This window comes from Heterodontus francisci, chromosome 27 (genome assembly GCF_036365525.1).
Source record: "Heterodontus francisci isolate sHetFra1 chromosome 27, sHetFra1.hap1, whole genome shotgun sequence".
Lineage (NCBI taxonomy): Eukaryota > Metazoa > Chordata > Chondrichthyes > Heterodontiformes > Heterodontidae > Heterodontus > Heterodontus francisci.
In genome coordinates this window covers 18,487,808-18,501,527 of record NC_090397.1, presented here as the reverse complement: position 1 = coordinate 18,501,527, position 13,720 = coordinate 18,487,808, and the positions used below count along the sequence as shown (strand labels likewise).

General features: G+C 39.7%; 1 protein-coding gene across 8 annotated transcripts in view; it reads left to right on the top strand.

Moving 5' to 3' along the window:
- Positions 1 to 13,720, top strand: part of plekha5 (pleckstrin homology domain containing, family A member 5) — a 400,949-nt gene that overhangs the window by 274,230 nt on the left and 112,999 nt on the right. For all 8 annotated transcript variants that reach the window (XM_068058936.1, XM_068058935.1, XM_068058937.1 and 5 more), the window contains exons 6-7: positions 8,796 to 8,897; positions 11,200 to 11,272. In XM_068058936.1, the coding sequence (XP_067915037.1) occupies positions 8,796 to 8,897; positions 11,200 to 11,272 (175 nt within the window). The remainder of the gene's footprint in view (positions 1 to 8,795; positions 8,898 to 11,199; positions 11,273 to 13,720) is intronic.

Sequence of the window (13,720 nt, the reverse complement as noted above, 5' to 3'; positions counted from 1 at the left end):
GGAGGATAAATAAACATCAAATGATCTGGTTGGGCTGAAAGGCCAGTTTCCACATTGTCGTTTCTGTGTAAACTATGTAAAAGTCCAGGTCAGTAGTTTTAAAAACATTTATACCTGTGAGGTCTGTATCCTGCAATATTGATAAAGGGCATACCATTGCTACTTCATGCCTGTCTTGTGACATATTGCTTCAATAAATTTGCTATATTGCAGTAATGAGTAGAGTGCTATTGCATTTAGGCTATAGAAAGACCTCAGTAAACAAAAGAAACTGCACTCTAGGCCCAATACCATGGGATATATATCAATTTACATTTCATTTATTTATTTTTGGTTTGTAAAACTGATTTTATTTTGGGTCACTTTGACAGCAAGAATAGTTATACAATATACACTAAAAGTCTGGAAAAAAGAAATGAATTGGACCAGTCTTGTAGATAGGTACATGGAATTACATCGGATATACAGCACAAAAACAGGCCACTCAGCCTAACCAGTCCATGTGGGCATTTATGCTCCACTCGAGCCTCCTCCTGTCTTTCCTCAATTAATCTATCAGTGTAATCTTCTATTCCTCTCGTGTATTAACTTGAGCTGGGACATATGCAGATTTTAAAAAACAATGAACGAAAGGGTGGCGCAGTGGTTAGCACTGCAGCCTCACAGCTCCAGGGACCTGGGTTTGATTCTGGGTACTGCCTGTGTGGAGTTTGAAAGTTCTCCCTGTGATCACGTGGGTTTTCACCGGGTGTTCCGGTTTCCTCCCACAGCCAAAGACTTGCAGGTTGATAGGTAAATTGGCCATTGTAAATTGCCCCGAGTGTAGGTAGGTGGTAGGGAATATGGGATTACTGCAGGGTTAGTATAAATGGGTGGTTGTTGGTTGGCACAGACTCGGTTGGCCGAAGGGCTTGTTTCAGTGCTGTATCTCTAAATAAAAATAAAAAAATAAAATAGAAAGCCCTTAATTCATGGCAAATCTCTGCTGCCACTTGATTTTCTCAGGTGTTAAAGTCAATTATCCTGCGACTCCTGAACCTAGGGTAAAGTGTTAATCATATTTGTTTCTCTCTTTCTGTCTTGAATATCTATATAAATCTATCTCTCGCTCGCTTGCACATGCACAGATGTGCACACCCTTCAGCTGCTTTTTGTAGCTATATCAAGCAAAGATACATTCCAAATGAGTCCTGTGAAAATAGTAGTTGGAGTCCATTTTACATAGGCTCACAATGTAGTGGGCTGACTTTAGAACCTTAAGCAGAAATAAAAACAGTATAAAAGTGGTTATGTTCTTGCCTAAATATTTTGTTTTTGCATGGTGGCAAATTAGGGCTAAATTGTCTTTGTAATTTTCTTCATTGTTAATTTCATATTAACTGCCATAAGATAGCTCTTTTAATACTGAATAGTTTGCAATATAGTGTTACACCCGAGGTGGGAGGAGTGCACTGTCTTTTCTAGCTCCACTTCGCCACAGGTCACAACATCTGTTTAAATGTTTACCCTGTTACCGATACAGCCTACAATATACTCTATTTTTTTATCCCATAATAAAATACACCAACCAGGTTTCTTTAATAAACAACAAAATTATCAGCTGATTATTAAACAAGATTTAACCAGTAACGAAGCAGAGCATTAGAAAAGCAGTTCACACCACAACTAAAACAAAACAATGTTCAAACTCTAAACAGAGAGTCGACCTCCTGACTTCCATAAACCTTGACATGTGGCTTCTCTGTAACCATTTTCCCCAAGTCACCAAGGGGTTCTGCTGTTTTCTGAGCCCAAATCACAGGCGGCTTTCAAACAACATCTTGTCCTGTCAGTGAACTTGGTTTTAAAAAAAAACACATCTATGGAAATAATGGAAGCACTTTCGTAACAATAGTCAACTATCTCTGGAAACCAAATCCTGGTAAAGAAATTTGCCATCATACAAAAGAAAAGTGTTATATGAAAACAAACCCACCTTTTTGATTGGCTTTATTTCTGTTGAAGTTTCTTGTCAGATCTCTGCCTGCTATGTTGTAGGCCTCCAAATAATGAAAAATTTAATTAAAGTGGACTGTAGCTGTCAATTCTTCTTGATCAAGGATATAGTGTAATAGAGTAGCTATGCTTTTGTCGGATGAAGTTTGATCTTTTAAATAATGCAGTGTGCATTTTAGTGAAATAACTGGCTTATAAATATATTGCTTTTCTTGTAGCTGTTGATGTGCTTGACAGGAAGCTGAATTGTAAGCTGAAAAGCAGAATTAAGTATGGGTATTCATCAGCATCAAATTAAGTTCAAAGTTGGTTGCTTTGATTTTGATGCAGCATCAGATTTTAACTGGTAGAGTTTGAGAATTCCAAACTGTCCCTTGTTCTGAAGATTTGCAAGTTAACCTGTAATTTGATTATATTGCACTTTCAGCTGTGAAGAGGTTTTAAATTGGGTGCCTGTATTATTTGACTCTTCTAATGAATCATCCAGCAATATGTTCTCTAATTCCGTGCCGTTCTTAAATTTTTAGCATTTCATTAAAAACAATGACTTAATGCTATTATGACAGTACATTGAATCATTCAAAAACCTGAACTGAGCCACATCTTGAAAGTATTAGCTCTTTGCAGACTAGTTTGTAAAACATCTAATAGTGTATATGTACACAGTAATGTGTAAATATTTATTCAAGATACTCATGGAATCTAAGAATGAATAGCTTCTATGCCATTGCCATGTGCCATTAAGGGATACCGATATGTTTATTTTTAAAAAAACTACATGCATCATGAGGTTATTTATTGGGTCTGACCATAGCTTTTGTTAGTTTTGTAGTTTTACATAGATTTGCCTCTATAGTGCTTTCCAAAGTTACATTTTGAATTGCACAGCTTCACAATGAACTAGTACAGATTGAACCAGTCCAATAAAAATTGTAGTGTGAACCCTTTGCACCAGAGAATAATGCAAAATAGGTCTTTCTGACAGTGAGTGTGGGAGTATTATTGCACTGTTAGTTCAGATAATGCTGTTGTTGCACCTGGTTATCACTTTGAGTCTTTCTGTGCTGATATTTCATGCATTTTAGTTCTGCTTACAAGATAATGCTAACTATGCACAGCAGCTTTGTACTGCACATAATCTAGACCCATACACAGTGCACCCTATCTTACATTCATATATATAGAGTTGTGCTTTGTGGGAAGCCTGAGTAGTCATTATTATTTGGTTGGCATGTGTTGCAAAGTGTATTGCTATTAATTTGAAGGGTGAGGCTCATGACATTGAGTTGATCCATGATATATGTTACATGGTTATGGTGCTATGCTGGCTCCTCAGTGCAATGGGACCAGCAAAATATTCCAATTTATCATTAGCACCATTGTTACATATCAATACAAGCATAATCTGAAATAATAAGGGAGTGTCTGGCATTTGAATAATCTTAGAAACTGCAAAGACTATGGGTCCTGACAACATTCCGGCAATAGTACTGAAGACTTGTGCTGCAGAACTGGCCGAGCCCCTAGCCAAGCTGTTCCAGTACAGTTATAACACTGGCATCTACCCAACAATGTGGGAAATTGCCCAGGTATGACCTGTACACACAAAGCTGGACAAATCCAACCTGGCCAACTACCGCCCCGTCAGTCTACTCTCAATCATCAGCAAAGCGATGGAAGGTGTCTTTGACAGTGCTATCAAGCGGCACTTACTCAGCAATAACCTGCTCACTGATGCTCAGTTTGGATTCTGCCAAGACCAATCAACTCCTGACCTCATTACAGCTTTGTCCAAACATGGGCAAAAGAGCTGAACTCTGGATGTGATGAGAGTGACTGCCCTTGACATCAAGGCAGCATTTGACTGAGTATGGCATCAAGGAGCCCTTGCAAAACTGGAGTCAATGGGAACCGGGGTGGTGGGGGCGGAAACGCTCTGCTGCTTGGAGTTGTGCCCAGCACAAAGGAAGATGGCTGTGGCTGTTGGAGGTCAATCATTTCAGTCCCAGGACATTGCTGCAGGAGTTGCTCAGGATAGTGTCCTAGGTCCAACTATTTTCAGCTGCTTCATCAATGACCTTCCCTCTATCATAAGGTCAAAAGTGGGAATGGTCGTTGATTGCACAACGTTCAGCACCATTCGCGATGACTCAGATACTGTGCAGACTGTGTCCACATGCAGCAAGACCGGACAACATTCAGGCTTGGGCTGATGAGTGGCAAGTTACATTTGTGCCACACAAGTACTAGGTAATGACCATCTCCAACAAGAGAGAATCCAACCATCTCACCTTGACATTCAATGGCATTACCGAATCCCTCATTATCAACATCCTGGGGGTTACCATTGACCAGAAACTGAACTGAAGTAGCCATATAAGTACTGTGGCTACAAGAGCAGGTCAGAGGCTGGGAATTCTGCAGCGAGTAACACTCCACCTGACTCTCCAAAGTCTGTCCACCATCTACAAGGCACAAGTCAAGAGTGTGATGCAACACTCCACTTGCCTGGATGAGTGCAGCTCCAACAACACTCAAGAAGCTCGACACCATCCAGGACAAAGCAGCCCGCTTGATTGGCACCCCATCCACCATCTTCAACATTCATTGCCTCTACCAGCGACGCTCGGTGGCAGCAGTCTGTACCATATACAAGATGCACTGCAGCAACTTGCCAAGCCTCCTTCAACAGCACCTTCTAAACCCGTGACCTCTACCACCTAGAAGGACAAGGGCAGCAGATGCATGGGAACACCATCACCTGCAAGTTCTCCTCCAAGCCACGCACCATCCTAACTTGGAACTATATTGCCCTTCCTTCACTGTCACTGGGTCAAAATCCTGGAACTCCCTTCCTAACAGCACTGTGGGTGTACCTTTGCCACATGGACTGTTGCGGTTCAAGAAGGTTGCTCACCACCACTTTCTCCAGGGCAATTAGGGATGGGGAATAAATGCTGGACTGGCCAGCGATGCCCACATCCCATGAAAGTATTAAAAAACATGAAAGTGGTGTGAAGGTCCTGGTAGATTAAGGGCATTGTTCTGTGTTTGGACTGGTACTGTGATTTATGATTTCACTTGACTCTGTATAGGGAAGGTGGTCAGGAAATTACCAGTATAAAGGTACTACATATTACAATACAGGGTCTGCAGTAGCGTCAGTATTCCAGACCTTAGACTATGTCTTCCTAATACTTACTGATTGAGGTACAAGTGTAAAGTAGTGTGGCAGATGATGCACTGGTAAGTATGAATACCTGAGGCATTCCTCTCGAGTTCAAAACATCACTTAGTGTATTTTAATGCAGTGATGGGCAATGCGTAGTTAATTGCTGCCACATTTCTGCATTGCTTCTTTGAATAATGATTGACTGAACTAAGTGAAAGATTCTGTGACTTGAACTCATTCCTGGCACAGAGACAACTCGAGCTTTTCTCCCCAGCCTCGTCCCTCAACAAGTGGCACAGGAAACCACAGCTAAATTGGTGCATGTTACTCTAAGGCAACTGTGAGTTGGAGGAGCTTGGTGCACCTTTAATTTTGATTTGGTGAACTTTCCAAACTCGTCAGCGTTTGTTCATTGGAGCATATGTTAGTCCAGATTGGAACACCAAGGGATTTGCATTGATTGGATAGAATACACAAGGGAGTTTGTTTGGCTTAGCATATGAAATGACTTCTGGTTGGTATGTAACTAACATTGCTTGCATATTTATAGGAATGTAAATCCTAAACTGAGAGATTTCTGAAGTACATATGTAGACCATTGAGTTTCAACATGTGCTTTCAAATGTAGTGGCTTCAATAATTTGAAGGGTGTGTGGGGAAAAAAATCCCCTAATTTTACTTTAGTTTGGACAAGATAACCAGTATGGTGAGACAGGGATAACAGCCAAAGTATCATCAATCAACCAGAATTTATTAAGGTATACTTAACAATAGGCGATGAGCGACGACTGTCCGCGGGTCCTTGCTTTCCCAAAACTGTCGGACTCTAGGCGATGTTCTGCCCTCTGTTCCTCCTCTTCTGGTCTTGAGTAGTAACTAGAGTACCTTGGACAGGCTCCAGAGACTTTTATACAGTTCTAATCGCATATTCTAGTGGTTTAGTCTCTGGTCTCATACATTCCTTTTTTGGTCTTCGGTTCATTAGTTGCTTTCTCATTGGTTACTAATTAATTGTTTTCTTGTTAATGACGAAGCCCCTTCCCCAATCTATATTTTCAGTCGGGTCCAGAAATATTCTATTCCCATATTTGGTAAAGGTAATTAACTTTAACTCTCATTAATTCATACTATAATTAATACAATCGTGGCCATATCCTGGACTACAATAGATAGAGTCTGAGAAATGCAGATGATTTGTAGCTTAAATTGTTCTTTGGTAACACAATTACAACCAAAAACATGCGAACAGCCTAGTCATTCCAAATTGACCCTTTCCTGTTCTCATTGTTAGTCTGTGTCTGCATGGCTGAACCATACCTTCCAACTCAATCATTTTAAACTATTCTAATTTCCACTTAGTTACTCTGAATTGTTCTAACTTCTTGCCCTTCCTCTCTATCTAGTTTCATCCAACATGTTACCCTAATCATTATGTGACATCCTTTATCTACGCCTAACTTAATCAATGCAAACAGCTCTTCACATGCCAATAGTTAACTCGTTGCTTACTAAAAGGAACCACACTGCTTATATGAAGTACAGTATCTAAAATTTGTAGTACAAGGAAAATTATATAAAAACCGATATTTCTTACTGGGTTAGCCAGTGATATTTTGTTGTGGAGTGAAACCATTTTTGGTTCATTCCTATTCCCCCATATGGTCACTTGACAGTTTCAGCTGGATCATCAGGGAGATGAAATTGGTTGCTTCCTGTAATTAGAGGTAAAAGTTGAACGTGAAGCAAGCTGTACAGTCATCCTACAACTTGCAGCTGTCTTAAAGTAACAGGCATCAATTTAGCTGTGGCTTTCCTGGGCCACTCGTTGAGGGATGAGTCTAGGGAGAAAAGCTTGGAGTTGTCCCTGTGTCAGGAATGAGAGTTCTAGTCACAGAGTCTTTCTTATATGTGAGCATCATTTCCTGTAATTAATGTATAAGTGACTTATGATAATGTGATAGATGCTAAGCTCAGTGTTAAGGTGCTCGACAATCGATCTTCCCTCATTCACAATACAATACTCTTAGCTCCGGGCCGTTATATCTTACTCCCTTCCATCATAGGAGTAACAGCAATGCAGAGTACTGGGCTAATGGGAAGATTCTTGGTAGTGTAGATGAGCAGAGAGATCTTGGTGTCCAGGTACATAAATCCCTGAAAGTTGCTACCCAGGTTAATAGGGCTGTTAAGAAGGCATATGGTGTGTTAGCTTTTATTAGTAGGGGGATCGAGTTTCGGAGCCACGAGGTCATGATGCAGCTGTACAAAACTCTGGTGAGGCCGCACCTTGAGTATTGCGTGCAGTTCTGGTCACCGCATTATAGGAAGGATGTGGAAGCTTTGGAAAGGGTGCAGAGGAGATTTACTAGGATGTTGCCTGGTATGGAGGGAAGGTCTTACGAGGAAAGGCTGAGGGACTTGGGGTTGTTTTCGTTAGAGAGAAGGAGGAGGAGAGGTGACTTAATAGAGACATACAAGATAATCAGAGGGTTAGATAGGGTGGATAGTGAGAGTCTTTTTCCTCGGATGGTGATGGCAAACACGAGGGGACATAGCTTTAAGTTGAGGGGTGAAAGATATAGGACAGATGTCAGAGGTAGTTTCTTTACGCAGAGAGGAGTAGGGGCGTGGAACGCCCTGCCTGCAACAGTAGTAGACTCGCCAACTTTAAGGGCATTTAAGTGGTCATTGGATAGACATATGGATGAAAATGGAATAGTGTAGGTCAGATGATCGGCGCAACATCGAGGGCCGAAGGGCCTGTACTGCGCTGTAATGTTCTAATTCTAATTCTAATCATCTTTACCCTTGGTTTACATTAACTTCCATTCAGCATTCCAGAGATTTGCTGTCTCTAATTTAGTAATCTATGCCCTTCACTTAGAAGCTGCCTGTCCAACGACAACTAGGGTGAAAACAACCAAGACAGATAAATATATCTATTAGAAGGTTGAAACTACACAAACAACAGGCAACCATCTTTTATAACTTCACAAAGATCACTTGAAGGCCTAAGCTGATTTTGGATATGTTTTAAATACTGCCTGTTACAGGAGTCTTCTGTGGACACTACCTTTGAATAACAAAAATGGAGTACGCAATGCTAGGTGGAACTTAACATAGCTTCTTGAACAAGTCTGTGACAGAGTGGAAGGAGAACCTGAAGAGGAAAATGTTAAGCCAAATTGGATTTGTGGAGAGGGCTTCAGCTATGACATGAAATGAAGAGGGAAAGCTAGAAGCATTTTAAATGGCTGTGCAATTTGAACAAATCTTTGTGAAATAGTTATCTGAAACCTTTTCATTTAGAAATATACCATGATAGAATTAACATCTGTGCACAGATGCATTTGATCATGTGAAGTCGGGACACTTTTTTTCAGTATGAAGCATTCTCTGCTGCGTCTTGCTGCATTGTATAGCAATCAGTGAATAGATATCTGTTTCGATATACCATTCTACTGTACTGTGCAGAGAATATTTGGCTACATGTACACTTTATGAACAACTAGTCACTGTGGTGTCTTAAATTTTCTTATTTCCATTTTTTATTATACTGTAGAATTTATTTGGCACACTTAAAATTATTTTTACTGACTCAGTATTTGTTTTCTCAATTCTTATTCAGTCAAGATCTTCAAAGAAAATTCACAACTTTGGCAAAAGGTCGAACTCTATTAAGAGGAATGCAAATGCACCAGTTATAAAGCGTGGCTGGCTTTATAAACAGGTACTTCTAAATGTGTACCACTGTTTGAATTGTATTGCATTTCATGGTCTTTAGGAGCAATCTATTTTTGCATATCACTTATGAAACAAATCAGTTCATTGCTTTATGTTGGTATAAATACTGAAATAATGGTAAAACGTCAAAAATATGCATCTATGCTGAGACAGAATAGTAGAAACTATCCAGGTTTTTTCCCCTAATATGTTTGTGTTGTGAGGTACAAATGCATTTCAGATTTACAAATGCATTTGTAATTAGGTAAAGTAAGGTGGAAAACAGTTGTTTCCTCAAGTGGCAACTGAACAGACCAAAAAGACATTTTTCTTGAGAACAGAGTGATGTTGAATAGTACAAACCTGTCCTAAATAATCCACGGACAGATAAAATCCAAGGAAACACATGCTTTGAACAAGGCCACATTATCTTCCTGCTGATTTTCTGAGGACAACTCCCACAGCACTGCCATCCAATGTTAATCTATTTAAATATAATTGTATCAAAGTTGTAGAATTTCATGTTAAATTCCAGAAAGCTTGCTTTTGAAGGATAATGCTGGAGCCAATCTTTAGTCAGTGTTGAAGTTATTGTAAAGAGTAAAAGAATTACAAACGTGCAGCTCCTCACTCAAAACCTTACCATTCTCAGTAACTGTCTCCTTATATGTGCTAAAGTAGGACCCCAATTAACACCCTGCACCTGCATATAATTAAACAATTGATGCACGATTAGCATTTCAGACTTGCATAACTTATAGTAGTCTCAAATTATACTTCAGTTCTTTTAACATAAAGAATTGTATCAGAACATGCACTTTCTAAACCAGCAGTTCCTAATTAAAATCTATGAGATCTAATTATTTCATAGATCAATTCTGGGTGGTCTGGATGAGATGCTGTCTCGTGTCTGATTTAATATAGGGCCAATAAAAGTCTCTCTCCTGTAGTTGCTTTCCTATCACTGTAAGAAGACATGCCTCACTGGAGCGGAGGAATATACAGGGCCACAGAAGAACATTACTACCTGTCAGGCGAGCCCTGAAGTATGGCAAATCTGCACCATTTCACCTCATTTCCTCAGTAGTGGTTCTAGCCAAATACCCATCCATCTCTATTGAGTTTACCGAAGCAATCGTAATCCATTATACGCCAGCCCAAGCGCTGCATGCCACCCTCTGCTTAAAGTAATTAAGTCTGAACTGTTCAACTTTATTTTCTGAATTTGAGGCCTTGTAGCCTTTGTGACTATACCAAACCTATAATTAGGGTTCCTTCTTCGGAACTGACAAATTTGTTCCGAAGAAGGGTCACTGACCCGAAACGTTAACTCTGCTTCTCTTTCCACAGATGCTGCCAGACCTGCTGAGTGAATCCAGCATTTCTTGTTTTTGTTTCAGATTTCCAGCATCCGCAGTATTTTGCTTTTATATAATTAGGGTTCAATTGTTTAACCGACTCAGAATTTTGAATATTTCTCTAACCTCTTTCTTGAGCATTCTCTCTTCAAGCAAAAGTACTCTCACTTTTTGCATCTTCAAAGCAAAGATGTCCCCACTGTAGTATGATAACTCAAATTGTACACAATACTCCAGATGTGGCCGAACCAATCTTCTGTATAAGCTCTGTACCACTTCCCCAGATATATACTCTAACCCTCTGATTGTACACCCCAAGATCTTGTTTGCTGTTTTTACTGCAGCTGTACACTGCACTATTTCAGTAATCCATCCACCAGTATTTCCAGTTTGCACTCTTGTAGATGATTATTGTAAAGCTTGTAATCTCATTGTTCATTCTCATTCCTCATGTGTAACTGAAGAAAGATCCCCTCAAAAACTGTCGTTCAATTCTGGATACAAATTTGCACAGAACCTAAATAATTGCACCAAAGGCCATTTCTGCATTTTTCAGTCAGTTCTACAAGCCAGATAAATGAATATTTTTAAAACTGCTGAAATGTAAAATATACTGCTTTAAAAATATTGAGTTACAGTGCAAGATGGATGGACTGATAAAGTAGCTTCTAGCCTACTGTAATTTTGACATGAATAGCAGGATTCTATTTTGAGCCCTCAACAATTTGATCAAAATTGGAGCTGTAACTAACCAGGAAAGGTTAGGGAAGAAACATACAATTAACAGGGATGACTCTGATTATGTAGCATACACAGATTTGGGGCTGGGGCTTTTCACCAAAATGGATGATTGCTGCTCTTAATGAGCGCTACTTAGAGGTCTGCCTTAGCAAAGATACAAATAGCTAAACCATTGAAATGCCCGATGTAACATTTCTAATTGTTTTGTAGGACAGTACAGGTATGAAACTCTGGAAGAAGCGTTGGTTTGTGCTTGCTGATCTGTGCCTGTTCTATTATAGAGGTAAGAAGACTGCAATAAATTACACAGTAGAGATGCTGATCATTTTTAGGAAATGCAGAATTAAACTTTGAAAACCATTTCATAAAAAACCTGCTAATCTGCAGCTGTATTCAAAATGGGTTTTCTAAGTTCAGTTTTGCCACTGTTGCTTGTATTAATTAACCTATTTAGGGTATTTATGCATGTAAAATATTTGTTAGTGCTATCTATATTAATAACACTATTCAAGCAAGACAGCAAGCCCCAAACATAACGTTTTGGGAGGATGGGGTGTTGTGAGGGGAGCAGGAACACGAGTTATTAATCTGGTTGTTTATATGCTATGCTGGTGCTGTTGAGATGTTTGACAAAAATAGAAATACAATTACTTTCTCAAAAAGCTAATTTCCACTGAGAATTCTGGTCTCTTGACTATTGATGAAACTGAGCTGAGTGTGATTTATAGCATTTAATCTGTCTCCACAAAGATACTGATCCAAACAATTACTTTCACTTCGCTTCTAACAGTTATACAATGATCACCAGTAGCAACTGTAACAGTGGAAGAAAGGATTCTTTACCAATGAACTGTTAATACAGCCTTCAAACTCCTACTCTAGCTTCATTTCCAATTAGTTGGGCCTGACACCTCATTTTGCTGCTATTTTGCCAACTTGGCTCCTTGGTGGGACCCAGCTCAAAACGTTCAGAGTTCAATCTCAACTATGGGTTTGAGCAAACAAAACTAAGCCGGTCACTTCAGTGCATTACTGAGGGAGTGTTGCATTAACAGTGTTGTCATGTTTTGGATGAGATGTTAAATTGAGGCCCTGTCTGCCTGCTTAGGTGGGCATAAAAAATCCACTGGCACTATTCGAAGAGCAGGGGAGCTCTCATGGTGTCTTGGCCAACACTTATCCATCCATACATCAACATAATCGAAACAGATTAACTGGTCATTGATCTGATTTGCTGTTTATGGGAACTTGCCATGTTTGCTTACATATAGTGACTACACTTCAAAAGTGACCCATTGGCTTATAATAATGTTGTAGGGTTTCTAAGGGCGTGAAAGGCATTGCATATATCCAAGTATCCAAACAATTAGGAAAGCAAATGTTTTTTTTTCTTCTTTCATGGGGTGTGGGCATCACTGGCTAGGCCAGCATTTATTGCCCATCCCTAATTGCCCTTGAGATGGTGGTGGTGAGCATGGTATATTAGCTTTTGTTACAAACTGGTTGGAGTATAGAAGTAATGAAGTCTTAGTACTATTATACAGGGCATTGGTGAGGCCACATCTGGAGTACTGTCCGCAGTTTTGGCTGGAAAGGTTCCAGTGGATTGGAGAAAAGCTAATATAATGCCCTTATTCAAAAAGGGAGGGAGGCAGAAAGTGGGAAACTATAGACCAGTTAGTTTAACATCTGTCATTGGGAAATTGTTAGAATTCCTTATTAAGGAAGTAATAACAGGATATTTAGAAAGTTAAAATGCAATCCATCAGAGTCAGCATGATTTTATGAAGGGTAAATCATGTTTGACTAATTTGCTAGAGTTCTTCGAAGTTGTAACAAACAAAGTGGATAATGGGGATCCTGTAGATGTAGTATATCTGGACTTCCAGAAGGCATTTGATAAGGTGCCGCACAAAAGGTTAATACACAAGGTAAGTTCACATGGGGTTAGAGGCAATTTATTAGCTTGGATAGAGGATTGGCTAACCAACAGAAAACAGAGGGTCAGGATAAATGGGTCTTTTTCTAGCTGGCATGATGTAACTAGTGGGGTGCCACAGGGTTCGGTCCTCAGGCCCCAACTATTTACAAACCTATGTTAATGACTTGGAAGCAGGGATAGAAGGTACTATAGCCAAATTTGCAGATGACACTAAAATAGGTGGGATAATAAGTTGCAATAAAGAAATAAGAAATTTACAAATGGATACGGATAGGTTGGGTGAATGGGCCAAAATTTGGCAGATGGAGTTTAACGTGGATAGCTGTGAGGTTATCCATTTTGGTCAGAAGAATAGAAAGGCAAATTATTATCTAAATGGAGAGAAACTTCAGAGTGCTTCGGTGCAGAGGGATCTGGGTGTTCTCATGCATGATTCGCTGAAAACTAGTATGCAGGTACAGCAGGTAGTAAGGAAGGTAAATGGAATTTTGGCATTTATTGCTAAAGGAATAGAATATAAAAGTAGGGAAGTGTCATTGCAACTGTACAAGGCGTTAATGAGACCACACCATGGAGTATTGTGTACAGTTTTTGTCCCCTTCCTTGAGGAGGGATGTAGTTGCACTAGAGGCAGTTCAGAGGAGGTTCACTAGATGCATTCCAGAGATGAGCGGTTTGTCTTATGAACAGCGATTGAGCAGTTTAGGACTTTACTATCTAGAGTTTAGAAGAATGAGAGGAGATCTAATTGAGTTTTATAAGATGATTAAGGGGATTGATAAGTAGATG